Source organism: Halichoeres trimaculatus, unplaced genomic scaffold (genome assembly GCF_033239565.1).
Source record: "Halichoeres trimaculatus isolate MK-OKI-2021-1 unplaced genomic scaffold, fHalTri1.1 fHalTri1_scaffold_22, whole genome shotgun sequence".
Lineage (NCBI taxonomy): Eukaryota > Metazoa > Chordata > Actinopteri > Labriformes > Labridae > Halichoeres > Halichoeres trimaculatus.
This window is the reverse complement of record NW_027437200.1, coordinates 6,022,169-6,038,186: the sequence shown is the minus strand read 5'-3', so window position 1 is coordinate 6,038,186 and position 16,018 is coordinate 6,022,169. Positions and strand designations below refer to the sequence as shown.

The 16,018-nt window shown below is 41.9% G+C and overlaps 1 protein-coding gene across 2 annotated transcripts in view; it reads right to left on the bottom strand.

The window, feature by feature from the left end:
* Window positions 1-16,018, bottom strand: part of nlgn2a (neuroligin 2a) — a 322,483-nt gene that overhangs the window by 194,273 nt on the left and 112,192 nt on the right. For both annotated transcript variants that reach the window (XM_074699274.1, XM_074699275.1), the window contains exon 2: window positions 2,267-3,124. In XM_074699274.1, the coding sequence (XP_074555375.1) occupies window positions 2,267-2,774 (508 nt within the window). In that variant the 5' untranslated portion in view covers window positions 2,775-3,124. The remainder of the gene's footprint in view (window positions 1-2,266; window positions 3,125-16,018) is intronic.

Here is a 16,018-nt window from a genome sequence, read left to right as displayed (position 1 = left end):
TATAGACCCAATCCTTAGTTTCAAAGTGTTTTTTCTCCATATGTGGGCTTCACTGACTGTTTGCTAAACCTCTCCGCGGTGATTGTCCTGTCACAGCTCAGCAAGGCAGGGATACTGGTCTCTGAATTTAAAGTCTGCATACAGTGACAGAGAGAGCATAGTCGTTGCATTTTTACTCCAATACTGACTGCAATCTTGCAGTTTAAGCATAAAAAGCTTTATTTCAAGTGATGCAGTAAATATTAAACAGTATGGTTCACGCCCCACAAGGTTCGCCCCTTGAGTGGTTAGCCATGGTTTGAATTCAGCCCGTTTCCTACATGTTGTTTTTCACTCTTACCCTTTTCCTGCTGTATTCACTGTCCTATAGGCGCTAATTAAAGGCATGAAAGCCAGAAAAAGTAACCTTACAAAATGAATGGTAGCTATTGAGTATATGTACAATAAGTGCATAACATCTGAATTCGTTTGTAAATGATTGTTTGGTAAAGGGGTGGGAATTGATAAGTTTTTACATCATCCCTCTCCTTTTGGAATATGTGATTAGATAATGTCTGTTTTGTTTAGCATTTTTCTGTCTTTGACAGTGATTTTACTTTAACCTCATGTTCGAAATAAACTTCAAACAATCAATCAAATGTTTAATTCTCCACCATGAATAGGAAAATACAATTAAGTAATACAGTAAATAATAAAGTAAATCTTTTTTCTTTTTTTTGCCACAAGAAGCTGCTCTCATTTAGACACAAGAAGAGGTGCACAACTTGCAAGTACTCATATATTACGAGTGCAGTTGCACATTTTGCAAAAATGTGTTGGAGGAAATTCAAAAAAGGGGAAAAATGATTAAAGTTTTCAAAAAGTTTAAATGCAAGAAACGTCATCATTGCAAAGAGGATGTGTCAAAGGAAAAGGAAGTGGCAGTACCTGCAGCTAGCATTTGCTCCAAGAACTAATAATTAACTAGCATTTGAGGACTACAAAAAGGTCACTCAGAACCGTTTTAAAAACTGGAGCGACTGATGCCAGAATCACTGAATCTACAGCCCTTAATCTTTAGAAGACAACAGATTTTTCCAGCTGGAGCTATATTTAGACTGTGTCTCAAGCTAATGCTACGTTACAGATGTATCTTTGCCCGTATGGTGTGATCACTGCACACTGACCTAATTCCATCTCAAACATATGGACTTCAAATGTGAGCCCAGTGAGCGTGCTCAGTGTGGTGGCCAAGTGGAGTCTAAATGATGAATTAAATTTACCATTGAAAGCACAACCTGAAACTGAAGAAAAAAAATATAACTTTGAATAACTTGTATTGTGAAAAATATTTACCCACACCCGATGTTATGTCTTGCATTTTAAATTTTTCTTTATACTTTTTCTGATAACATATTTTTTTGTAATTAAAGTAGTTTTTCAGTTTTGACCTTCCTTCACCCTTTTTGGAATTGAGGGGAAGGTTTCTGGAGGGTCCAGGATGTTGTGATTTGCATGTTGATGTCAGCACAGATGAACCCCACCAGTGGTGCTTTTATATATATATGTATATATTATAAACTAAAGTGGTTTCATTTGGAATTTGTAAGGGCAAAACACCAATATATGCAATATAATATCCTAATATCCACTAAAAAAATCAAAATGTTTGGGAAAAATCTCTAATTTTTAAGTTTTTCTCCTGCTCAGAAAAATCAATGTTGTACTTCTGTGTTTATTTAGTGAGAGCTGATATTACTATCTCTTCACAATAGCCATGTCAAGTGTTGTTTTCAGTTTGTATCCCACTACTGACTGCAGATACTACTTTGATCTTCATAGAACCCAAGAGAAAATAATGTCAGTAAAAATAGCCCTAATTTATGTTTTTTTTTTTTGTCTTCTTTTACCTCAGAAAAAATGTCATCATTTTAATAGTCATTGTATTTTTTTCCATTAACATCAGTATTTGCATTGGCCTCAAAATTCCAGTCCAGACAGGGTCCACTTGATACAGTTCTTATTTTAAAGAAAAGCAGAAAATAGAACTTTAAAAAGTCTGCCCCCTGAGCTTGGATTTCTCCAGAACAGAAATGATGTGTCACTTCTACCAAAGACTCAACAGTCTCTGGGTGGAAACAGGAAGTTTGAATGTGAAGACTCATTGTTGAATGAAAGAACTTGAGGAGGGGGTTAGCAAACAGTCAATCCACCTACTGTTTTCTGCATACCCACCAGACCTTTACCCTGTCACCCCCCACCAAGAATTAATTTAAAGTCCACTCACCATCCTCTGTGGGCACGTAGACATTGAGGTAGAGGCAGTCCTCGCTCTGGTTCTGGATGTAACCCGCTGCCACATCCAGGTTATCCGTGAACCACACGGGTAGCATGATCTCTGGGAGCACGCCGTGGACGTTCTGAGGACACACAGGTGCAAACTGGGTGGCGTTGCGGATCTCCTGCCAGGATCCTGGAGCTTCTGGCGGCTGAAAGCGCCTGTCTCCAATGGGTGCTGTGGCATAGGGGACCCCAAGGTATTGCTCTACAGGACCCAGGATCTCATTGTTCAAGTCCTTCTTGATGCCTCTGAGCTTGCCGTAGTTGGTGGTGACTATGGGGTGTTTTGAAGGGTCCATCTTCTGGCTTGAAGCCAGGCTGAGGAGCAAGATGAGGCCCAGAGCACCCATCAGGCACCAGTCTGACATGAGGCTAAGGGGGCGTGTCCTCGGCATTAGACTCCGCCGACTGTGTTTACTTAGAGAAATTGGAAAGGGGTACATGACTGGAGCCATTTCACCCTCCTCCTTCTGGTCTTTTCAGAAGAACTTTCTCTTTATCAGAGAGCTTGAGTTTTATCCAACAGGGAGGTGAAGTTTAAAAACGGTACTCAAAGAAATAAGAAGGAGGTTTGATAAGAGTGGGAGTGCTGAGTGAAGGTGGGATGAAGGGTAAAGCAGTCACTGGGGGAAGAAAGGGTCCTAGGGGTGCTGGAGGAAGCAGGCGAACCTTGGTTTTGGTTCCAGGTCAGTGTTGAAACTCAGGTACAGCTTTCTGAAACACTCCCCAAGCCATGGTTCTGTTACGTTCCATCCCTATGGATCCATCACAATCCAGATCATTTGATTTGAGCAGCCGCTGAATCCTGCAGAATGAGACAGAGGCAGAGGGGGGAGAAAAGATAAGAGAGATTGCAGTTTATCTGTAACATAAATATATTCCATTAAACAGTGTCAGTGCGAGACTTTCCATTTAACTGTTGCCAAGTGCAAAACACTGCAGAGTTAGAGCGAAAGAGCCACAGTAGACGGTATTGTCGAGATCAAGTTTACTCATTTTGGACACATTTCAAGTGATAAGCGATGTGTTTTCCTTCACATGATACCATCACAGGCAGAAAAATCCACCATGCAGAGGAAGAAAGCAATCCTCTCGGTCACATTTTACTCTCCCCCAGTTTGTGCAGCATAATCTCACCCGCGGAAATCTCATGTATACTCCATGTTGAGCGCACATTCCTACATGACTCCCCCCATCTATTATGGATGAAAAGCTTAAATTGAACTTGTTCGACGTGTCCTAGTCTGACCTGAGCGAGGACATGAACCAATTCCCTCTCTCTGAACTGTGTTTATCCTGCTAGCCTCCCCCTAACACGCTAACTTCTCTACGGAGAGCTAATGTAGTGCAACTGATTTAATCACATCTCCCTGTAACAAATGCACCACTGGTGTCTCAATATTTACTGTTATTAATATCTTAAAGGCTTTGAGGCTGCTCCTTGAGATAAAAATCGGTAGATAGCGTAGACAAAGAGAGGAGGCTGGAGATTAGGGCAAGCCTTTCACTGCCCAGTAAGGTCAAAGGTCGGTAATGTGCGCCTGTAAGCTGCTTACAACAGCCGGGAACACTTTAGTGCTGCATGCAGAGCACAAAGAACCACACACATGCGCACAGTGAACCTTTAACGACCCACACATGAATCAGTGCCCACCCACTGTACACTCATTCATGTAATCTACTGCGCCAATGTGCAAATCCTCATGGAGCAAACCCTGTCAGAAACGCATGAGGCATGCAGGGGATTAAACCGTCATAGCATTGTTGGGCGGTGTTATGTAATGTTAGGGCACACACACACACACACACACACCTCCTGCAGGAAATGACTGCATGAGAAAAATGGAAAAATCTATTTCATGTTCGCCCTATTTCAGTCTAATCTGATTTCTTAAATTCACCGTTACTCCTTCCTCTCGTTCACGCTCTTTCCTGCTTTATCACCATGCTGTAATTGTCCCATTTAACGTCATCATTAACCATATTATTGCATTTCCTGCACCCACTGAAGCGCCTCTGTGTTTTTGTTGTCGGTCTTCCTCCTCTCTCTTGCAATAAAGCCATTTGAATTTTAAAAGTATGGGAGTTAAGTATCCTGAGGCAATACAGAAGATAATTAGAGTCTATAGGCTGATGAGCAGGCGACAAGTCTTTCTCACACGGATGGAGGACTTACAAATGAGAGGCTTATAATTACGCTTTAAACGTACATCTTCCTCGCTTTGAGAGGGGGATATATACATAGGCGCCACCCCGTTGTGGCTGCCTGTTACAGCAGCTCTCTCTTCCTTGTCTGTTTCTTGTAATTTTTCATCTATTTTTCATCATCTCTGCATTTGGAGTGGATCATTACTTTGTATGGCTGATTTGTTGGTCATGGACACCAAACTGGTTTCTGCTTCAGTGATTTTCTACTATTATTTCTCCTGTGTTTGTCTGGAGATCCTACCTGTAGCCATGGCTGCATTGTTTACATGTGAAATCAGCTGTTAGCAGCCTGTAGCATGTCAATGCTAACTGGTGCAAGGCCTGATGTTTCCCCACAAGGTGAGGAGAAGGAGGTGAGGATGACATGCTGGTTATCAGGTGACATGGACCTGTCCTTCCATCCATTGTTATTGGGAACGTAAGATCTATCTCCAATCAGATGGACGAGCTAGCCGTGCTAACCCATCAACAGAGGGAATACCAGAGGGCAGAGTAGCATCATGCTGTTCACAGACATGGCTAATGAAGCTAACACCAACGCCACATTGGAAGAGCTTCACCTGCTGTGAGCAGACAGGATCCAGGAGACAGAGACTGAACAGACTGCTGAAGAAGCTCAGTCCTGGACCCTGTGGAGGTGGAGACTGGCTGAACTGGACAATGATGGTCAAGCTGTCATCATCTATTTTCTTATGGACATTTTTGCACTTTCTATACACTTTCTTACTTTTGTTTTCTTCATTGCTGCTGTGACTCCTCCTGAATTTCCCCCTCAGGGATAAATAAAGTGTTTTCACTTCTATTCTATTCTATTGTACATAGGCAGATCCTGGGGGGAGAAAGGATGGTAAAAAAAAGAACGACATGTCCTTTCATAGAGTGCTAATGGCAAGTGAGTTTATAGCATCAGTAATCACTCATTGTCCTCTTCTGGTACAGTGTGTTCAGCTTAAATATATTGGTGTCTGCCTTTGTTCCTCTCAGCGTGGACTCTGTTGCTCCTCCCACGCGCCTGTATGTGCATCTGGGAGTGTACCCTCTCACTGAGAAACGGACAGCACGATGTGTGCTCTAATTAAACCACGGAGAGTCTGGAGGCCGGCCTGCTTTCGCACCGCCGGCAGGGACTAGCCCTCCACCCACATGTACGCACACACACCAACATCTCCCATCAAACTTTCATCCCCCGAAAACACATAAAAGAGACTGGGAGATAGAGAGGCAGGGATGAAACAGAGCAAAGGAGACGGCGCGAGGGACAAATGCAGATGAAGAGGAAGCAGGTCCCGGTGTTAATGAAATGCTTCTCTCTGGTCAGCAAAGATCCTTAAGGGTACTTGAGTTAAAGCAACATGAGACGCTGCTTTATTGACCCTGGAGTCTCACAGAAAAGTGGACATCTAATAGACCCACACAGGGGGCCAAATGCCCGAAACTTGCACTTCGAGCCTGAGCAGGCGCAGGGAGCAGCAAAGGCTCATGAAAGCCAGCATCCCTGGTAAAAATCCAAGACCCTGGCAGGCAAGAGTTTGCCTGAAGGGACCTCCAGAATTTCGGGGGTGCATCTGAGTGTTTAATTGCTAATTGGCTCAATTAGAGCGCCTAATAGGTCCAGCTCTGCTGTGACCAGTGGGAGAGCTTAAGTGATTGATGAAGCAGACAGGGAGATGTGGAGGGGGGGCTGATGGAAGGAGAGTTTAGCATGGCAACAGAGCCATAGGAGATATCCACAGGAGTGTTTGGGAGGCAGATAGCATGCACTATCAGATGTACAGAAACAGATTTAAAGGAACAGGCTCTCCAGATATAGTGCAGTGCTATCACACACATGCACACTCATCCATGATTCATTCCATCAGGAGGATGTTTTTCCTGCATTCCCAGGAGGCAGAGGGAAGGAGAGGACCACATAGGCTGAGCAGGGGAGGACCATCAGTACAAACCTCATCCTTTTTCTACACTTCTCCTTCATCTTTCACCCCCTCTCTCACCTTGTCATCAGAATAAGCACCTGAGAGAACTTCTCAGGGAAATTCTGATACAAAAGTTTCAATTTCCCCGTCTTGACCAGCCGTTTTACTCCAGGCTGTGTTGCTTAGAGGCTGCATGAATTGCAAATCAGCACAAAAACATGCAAAATACCACTTACTATGACTAAAGTTTACTCAAATTTAGCACAAACCAGGCCTGTAGCTGCTTTTAATAAGCACTTAAGCACAAGCTACAAGCATTAAGGTGTTGAGCATCACGCTTTAGGGACTGTGGTCTCACAGACTCCTGTACCCTCCATCAGGCTTGGTTTAACTGGGACCTCAGGCTGTGGGCCAGATGCAGCCTGTCAAACTCTCTAATCTGGCCCACAAATCTGTAAGTGATACAATTTTGTTGCTTAATCTGTTGACCTGAAACGTCTCCTGCCTGTGAACAAATTCTGATAGACGGCACAGTAATGCTCTTATTATGAGGCCCAGAGCATGGCTGTAACAATGTCACCGCTGCTCGGTGCAGTCGATATCCCTTCCACGGCAAAAAAAAAAATAGAAAGAAAAAAGGAGCTGTGGAAAGAGGAAAGTCGACAGTGAACGCTGAGCATATAACGCAGAATGGACAGCTAAATACTTCTCACTAAGCTAGAGAGGAACGCAGAATGACTGATCTGTCAGGAGTCTGTTGAAGAGAACATCACGCACCATTTTTCCAGCGTCTAAACCAAAAGGACTGCCTTCGAAGTAAAGGGAAGAAAAGGCAGCTTAATGTCTCATCAGTTTGCAAGCTCAGGAAGACAACGCGGTTTTACAAAGCGATGTAGAATTCAGAAGCAGGTGTGGAGAGAAGTCACTTTTTTAGTCACAAGAAAGAAAATCACAGAAAGCTGTCCATTGAAGGAGAGTTAAAAAATGTTTTTTTAAGTTGGAGATGGGCCTACTTTTAGAGTCTCACTTCATCACACTATACAAAGATCTAACTATTTGGCTACAAAATAAATCTGCCTTTTGTCTGCTGCTTTACATTTATTTTAAGGAACAGTTTGACATTTTTGGTTCACTCACTTGCAGAGCTATAAGAGAAATCTGATGCTACTGTTCTATCTTTACACCAAATATGCGCTTGGATGGGAAATTATACTACTTCTCGTTTCATACACATTTTTTATGTAGATAAAAAAGCAAGATATTGGATTTTTTTTGCTTCTTTTTTACCATAAATTGAAGTGAATAACATTGATTATCTCGCCACTATGGACCTTACGATGAGGAACTGGACATGACCTGTCCTCGAGAGTTGGTGTGTTAGGAGTGGGTTTGGACAACTTTGACAAGGGCCAATTTCTAATGGCTTGACTGGGTCAGAACCCCCTTGCTGTAGCCCTTGAGGGGTGCGTCCAATCTGCAGCAATTGGTTTCAGCCAAAAACAGGACCAAGGAAGGACAATGACGCCAGTGTCAGACTCATGGGTGACCTTAAAATGCTGAAGCTGGTTCAGATACAGTGGTCTGTAGGTGTCAGAAACCAAAAAGCACTACAGTTTGTTACAAAAGTGGATTTGCATTGACAGCCAACTCATCGTACCCAGGGTCTAACACCTAAAGTGCCAACAGTTGGTTTATGACCATCAAAACTGGACTTCCAAGCAATGAAAGAAGGTCGCCTGGAGCAGGAGTTCCCAAAGTAAAGTTAGGACCCCTTGGGGATTGGGAAACACTTTTAGGCAAACAAAGGCATTAAAGTCAATTATTAAACCAGGAAAATAATGGTTTTAGTGGGGGGTGATACAGTTAGGAAACACAGCAATTTGTGGAGATAAGTAGTCTATTTTTACCAATCTACCAAACTAAGCATGTAAAGCCTTTTTTGTTCTTTTTTGTCTCTTTCTGGATCGGCCCATTCCAACAGCAAGAGGTTGCCAGTCTCTGACATTGGTAATTTAGGGGGTGCAGGCTGAAAGTTTGGTAACCCCAGGCCTTAGCCCTCAAATTCCCCAGATCTCAATCCAATCAAGCCTCTGTTTGATGATTAACCAAGTCAGGTTGATCAAAACTGGAAAAAAAAAAGGTCCTAAGATAGAGCCTTGGGGCACACCAACACAAGAATCAAGAAATGATGAGGTCTTTTGACTGACACGTGTACATCACCTCCTTTCTGTTTGGTAGGACATCATCCATCTAAATGCATTAAAGAAAAAAAATTGGACAGAACATTATGATATACTGTGTCAAATGTTTTTTTTTTTTTTTTAAATTCTAGGAATAAAACCCTTGCAGCACTCTTATAGTCTAGTTTTGATTTGATTTTTATGAAGTAGCATAGAGCAGTACGAAAAATGCATGGAAGTGAAGGCCAAGGCAAGAAAAGACGAACAGAAACAGACAAAGGTCGTCAATATCAAATAAAACAAAAGCAAAGCACAACCAAAACCTAAAGCACAACATGAAATTGACTCGAACCCAGTCGTGAGCAGTGAAGTACAGGTGAATCAACCCAAGCTGTTCCACATTTCCCTGAAGTGTATCGTAGACATCAATGCTGAAGTTGGACCAGATGAAAAGAAGATACACACTCTTTGGTGAACTTTTACTCACATGCTCATCCACATGTACAGTCAACCATCTATCCAAACCTTTAAATACTTAAAACATTTCAAAATGAATTTCTGGAAATGGTATCCATATAATCTTGGTTGTGTGCCCTATGAGTCAAGCCCTTGGGCAGTAAGGATGGGTACCTTTCACATTTGAGATGATATGGTACGGGAAAATCGGTATCAATACTCAATGGTACCTATTTTTGGAACTAAACATATTTATTTCTCTAAAGATAAACTTGCAATGCTGTGTTCATGTCCAGTACGGACAATCACTATCTTTTCCACTCCCTCACAGTCACAAGGATGCATTTAGGCACCAAAACATGTTAATGTTTCATTTCACGTGAATTGATACTTGGTAGTACAGGCAGAATTCAGGTGGTACCTGTTTAAGTACCTAATTCAGTACCCATCTCTAACAGGCAGATGGTCTAGGCTTAAATCCAACCTGTGGCACCTTTCCCGCATATCACTCCCAACTCTCGCTGTGTTTCCTGCTCTGTTCAGTGTCCTGTCCTTTCCAGTTAGAGGCATAAAAAGCCCAAGAAATAACTTTTTTCCTCTTTGAGAGAGGAATTTTAAGTGTAAATTTGCTGCCACCGATTGCACACAAAGGCCAAAAATTGCTTCCCAGTTTCTCAAAATGCTTGCCAATCACAACTTGGCTACCGTCAGTGTGGAGCACTTCAAGTAGTTGGAACCGTGTTCCTGGACATCAGATGAATACTACTCCAACATTTAGTCTTCAATTCACTCTATTTTTTGCCAACCAATTCCTGAGAGAAATATCTGGCATTTACGTTCTGATTGCTCCACATTGTTCACAAGCTGGGAAGCGTTGCTGCTCGGAAATATGCAGGTAGGATACAGCCATTCATCAGAGCCTGTTCGCTGATTTGATTTCACTGACATTGATTACCATAAAGTAAAGAAAATAAGCCTTTTTCCAAAAACCTGTTCTATTTCTTTAAGTAAAGACTCATTTCTGAATGTATACTGTAATAGCAGACGAGGAACCTGTTGTTTGTGAGGAAATAAATGCAGGGTTAGATTTATCCACTCAGTCCAGGATTGTGTGAATTCTCACTGGAAATGTCTCACATCAGTCAAGTCACCTAACCTATAAGAGGGATATCAACTTCTGTAGAGAATAAAAAGCTTATAAAGTGATTTTTGTTTACTGTGATATTGATCTGGAAACACTGTGAAGTGTGTGAGCGCTTTCACCTTAAAGTGAAAGTAGAAGAAAGTTTGCATTGATTTGAGAGAAAGAACACTTTGTAGTGATAAAATCCAATACCAGACGACAAACTGCGACTTCAAACATCTAAATAACTGCTCAAGCTAAATTTGAGGGTTGTAAGCTCTGCAATTTGTAGCATGGATAATTAAATTGCATTTCACTCTGCAGGTGTTATTTTTATTGCGTCTTTCTCTTGTACGTGTGAACAATTTTCTCCCTCATTAATTACAACAAGTCTCACCAGAGATCATTTCCCACAAATTATGACTTGTCCTTTATTCTGAGGATCTCAACTTCAAAAGTGTCACCAGACTTTGATGTTGTTGCCATGAGGGAGGGGAGCTGCTTCGCTGCTCATTTTACCACAAGAATTACACCAAGTGCTTATGATTTCATGTTTTCAACAGCAGGGCCGACTTTGTTATCTTTAATTGCTAAGAGGGCTGTTTCAGCAGCACTTTTATGTGCTGTAACAGAGGCTTCCTCCAATTAACCTGCTGTTAATCTTCCATATGAAGGTCATGCCTCCGCTCATGGTGACTGAAGTGTGATCAGCGAGTGTGAGGGAACGTGCCCCTCATTTGGGAGGGAACCAGCGTTATTCCTACAGGCTGACTGTAGATTTGGATTAGATGACGTTGTGTAATTGCGCCTTGTACACATCAAAAAGGACATGGTGATTTGCAGAAGATTGTTTGATGTGGAAGCTCATTTTGACTGTGAGCATTTTCTTTTTCGCTTGGTTTAAGTCTTGGATCAAGGAAGTATAAAGACATTCCTCATTCCATGGACATAAAAATTACCTGATAACGAATCAGTGAATTAGTACCATGCTAAATACAGTAAATTTGCCATTTTTTTCCACAAGATGTATTACAGAGCTTTTTTTTAACAACTGCTGTTGAAAGATTTGTCTATGAAACCATCATTCTGGACCCAGCTATGAAAAAGACAACTATAGACGAAACATTCAACCTTTGTCCTTGTTTTTATATCAAAACCATTAAAGGACTGTACTGAGTTTTAAATAACTTAAGGGTCTTTATGATACCGGAAGCAAAAAGGGGTGTGTTGCTGTGAGTCTTAAGATCAAAAGTACCTTGACAGCGCCTTGGACTCTGTCATGAAGTGACAAGAAACAATAGGTTGTAGGTTCCAGAGGTGTGGACTCGAGTCATGTGACTTAAACTCGAATCAGACTCAAGTTACAATTTTGTTAACTTTAGAAGCACCTCGACAATATCATCAAAGACTTGCAACTCGACTTGGACTTTGAAATCAATGACTTGGGACTCAAAAAAAAAATTGTATCTTTTTAAGAAAAAGTGTGGACTGCTCAAAGATGACGGATACCCACACTGGGATGCTCCTGAGGATAATGTTATTCGCGTTCCCAGATTATGAGGTCATACACAAAATAAGAAGTGCTGTGTGCAAAACCTGCAACATAAAAATAACCAATGGAGAGGCAAGAAGAGAAACACCTAAGGTTGCACAAGGAACGGTAACTATACCTAAGGGTACCTGTTGTGATACAATGCTTTGGCTAGCTTTATATTAGTACCCATTTTCTGCAACAGTGCATGTTACCTTCCAGTCCTTAAAGTTGTAGCAGCGTTTGTCTCAACTATGATGAAAACACACGTTGTGTAACAGATGGCTCAGAATAACGTCCCTGTGCCATGCATGTGCCTTAAGTCTGGTTCATTGTGACCAGAAGTCGTACTCTTCAGGTTGGTTTTATCTGAGTTCAACAAAATGTTATTAAGAGACAGTGTAGACACTGACTGAAGACCATTTTTCTTTTCCTGGGACAAAGTCTTGTCATGCTAGTTGTATTTAAAAAAAGAAAAGAAATCAAAATGTATTCATTGTATTTGTTAATTTTAATAGATTATTACATTGTTAAAATTGTATTTTATTTGGTAAACAGTGCTTGTGACTTGTGAGGACTCAAAAATTCCAAGCCTGTGACTTGGACTTGGCTCAACCTCTCTTGTCTTAACTTGAGACTTGACTAGAGACTTGTGATTAGAGACTTGAGGCTTACTTGAGACTTGCAAAGCAATAACTTGCTCCCACCTCTGGTAGGTTCACACGCTAAGACTAGTTTTATTAAAGGAAGCGGACAAAGGAGTATGGGGACTACAATGCCCATCATCTCCTCCTTTCAACCTCTTAAGCCCTGGCCTCTTTTTTGGGTGTATTTGAATCATTCCAGGGTCATATGAAGGGGAACACCTGTGAAATTTGTTGAGATGTAAGTGTTGGTGTTTATGTCACTGGCTCAGAGTGATAACTCAAGTATTACTGGGAGGATAAGAAAGTTCAGCTGGAGTATGAGTTAACGGCATTTATAGCCAAGTTTCTCCTCTTTAATCTGATGCACAATATGGCTATACTGTGATGAGAGTGTGCCTTTTGTTGCGGAGTGACCTCAAACTCTAAAGGCACTAATTTCATGGAGCAGCGCAGGGGGCGCAAGCCTGGCGCAACCTGCGCTGTGTTAATTTCATGCGGCACACCGCCGTGCGCTGCCAATTTGACAATTTGGTAGACTGTCTGTGCAGAGATGGGTGTGACGGCGCGCCAGGGGGAGTTGACGGCGCGCCAGGGGGAGGTGTCAGTAGATTCATGTTGGCGCAGTGACAATTTTGTGCCAAAAAAGTGCGCTGAAAGCTCGCCAGCTCCAACCTGGTCTATCCTCGGTGCAAAGCGGAGTGCACCCCACGCAGCTGTAATTTGGTGACAGGCGCATATGTGCGCACATCAACAAAGCCTCAGAGGCAGGTTTCCAGAGTGTCAGGCACATTTTAATGCAATAAACAATCACAGCAATCACTATTTAATGTAACTGTCTGAACCAGCATATACATTTGTATCTATATTAACTGTCCCGTCACATCTGATGTCGGATTAAAGCCGTTTGTCATAATGGAAAGTTAACCTGACTGCAGCTGGAAGTTTGATGCACATCTTACAATTAAACAATAAACAGCCTTAACATCTGATACTGAGTATATATCTGGTTCTCTCATTTATTTTACTCAAAGAAAAGAGGGAATGTTTTTATATTCTTAATAAAGTCTGGAATCCATGGCAAAGCCACATCAGACTCAACTCCATGAATTCACTGGATCTGATGAGTTTTAACTCAAGCCAATGTGTTGACTCACACTGGCTTCGCTTTGTTGCGTTTTGGCTGTGTCTCAGCTCTGGAGCCCTCCCGATAAGACACGCAAGACTCCTGTTGTTGTCAGATGCCAGAGCAAGGTTGCATAAATTGACACTGAGCAGATTGAGTGGGACAGGAAGTCGAGCACTGGAACATGTCTAACATGTGAGAGCAATTCAGTTTCCCCAAGCCAAGAAATGAGAAAGGAGAAGAGGGGATAGACAAACAGAAAACAATATGCAGACACTACTGACTTCAGTCTAACACTACAACACTACAGACCTACACACTGAGAAACATGAGGAATATGAGAAAGTATTTGGTACATTTTCATTCTGAAAAGATTTGAGATGAGGCGAGGAAGAAAAACTCTCCAGGCCATAATACTCCAAAGGAAGTGCTGAAAGCTTCGCTTCACATAACAGCACCAGAGCTCAAGAGCTCACAAGATGTATTGCTGAGCCAAGATGTATGAATATGTTCTGCAGATGGATAACAATAACAGTCAGAGAGTTGGAAACCTCAATCGCCGTAAAAAAAAGAAATAAATCTTTTGCTTTAGAATATACTCGCTGCAACTGACACCGTTTTGCAATTTGAAGTCAAGCTGTAAACTTTACAACTAATCCTGATTTATCCAAGATGTCAAGCCAATATATTTTTCAGTCTCTGAGGTTGCTCTACAGCTCAAAAGTTTCCCCCAATTTCCTCCAATGTCCCAAACAGCCTGGAAACCACAGTCCTCAGAATGGAACCGTCACCATTCAGCTGGATGCTTTTCCCACTGTAATCTAAATCCCACTCAAACCGTTTCTACCCACTTCTGCTCCAATACAGCAAGACCTCCCCAGTAATTGCTTGCCACCTTTTCCCTTCGAGTTGTATTGCCAGGCAGTTTGTCTGTACACTGGGTTCAACCTAATGATAGATAATAACCTGACTCTGCAGGGCTGATGGAGCAGACTAATGGCTGGGATTCAGTGCGCTGGATGGATGGGGTCAACACAAGATCGGCCTTAATATTATCTTGAGGTGAGAAGGAAGAGAGTGGAGGCCCGACAGATAAGACGAGTCGAGGGCGTCATGTGTGTGTAATTCAGGGGATTGAATGCAGAAACATGTGCTGACATGCAACCACCCACACAAACACATAACAGTCATTATCACATCAAGGCTTTTAGAGCCTTACAGCATCCATACAAGGAGAGCTCTTCTTTAAGTCTGCTGGTTAATACATCAAAGCTGAACATTCAGATTTTACATGTGCATTTTTCCTGCGTATGCTTTTAAAAAACGAAATCTGAACTCTTGTTTGGAAAATCTCTGCCATGCCTGTGTGGGCTCTTTTATCTGTGTGACAGCAGTTTGATTTGCTGACCACAAAGGATTTCTGAAAGCATTGTAAAGTGAGCGTTTGAAAAAGGAAAGGGCTGATGCCAGGTTGATGCCTGTGGACGCGGTGCACATAAAGTGCATGTTTGTGTTCCCAAACTCTCCGCATCGCTCACAGCCTCTGTGCTGGCTGTGAATAGTAAAGAGCAGGTCAGTGCTCACTCAAACTACTGCCAGTAACATATTTTTGTATTTTAACATCTCTCCATCTCTCTGAGTGTGGGAAGAGAAGGAGTCAGACTTGAGGCCAGAGTTCAACAGATATAGCTTAAGGGTGGATGTGAGTTTAGATGATGTAGAGTGGACCAATCAGGTGACATTTAGCACTACAGGAAGTTTAAAACGGCAGAAAAAGCAGAGTAAAACTACAAGGTCATGGCTGTGACCTGAACTTTAGTCCCGCAGCCTTTACACACTTCGTTTTTATTTTGCTACAAGGTATGAAGACAATATCATGACTTGGGATGGGTACTTTCACATTCGAAACAATGGGTGCCAATGCCCAGTACCTGGCAATCGGTATCGGTACTCAACAGTACCAAATTTTGGTACTTTTTTTTGTTTGTGTGGTACAAAATATCAATTTGTTTATAAATGAAATCTTAATTTTTTTTCAATGTAACATACTTATTCCTCAGCATATAACCTTGAAATGCTGTGTTCATGTATGGCATGGAAAATCCCCTACTCTTCCACTCCCTCACAGCCACAAGGATGAATTTAGGTACCTAAACATGGTACCTTTTGATTTTATGTGAATCAATACTCGGTACTTTTGACAGAGTTCAGTGGGTACCTACAGTACCCCACTCCTTTAAAGTTCAAGATAGCCTTTATCCCTCTGTGGCCTAAACAGTCTGCTTTGCTTTGTTTAGACATCACTGATTTCTTAAACTCACTGCAGAAGCATCAAAATGAACAGACTTTCATATTAAACACATCTGTAGAGTAATGGAATATCATAGTACTGATCTGTTAAAGAAGTGCCTCCATTTTGGCAGTAGATCTGTCGCATAAACAGCTCTTTGGGGATTTTCTTGTATTACGGATTCAACAAATGCATCTGAAAAAAAAACAGACTCAGTATGCAAAGACC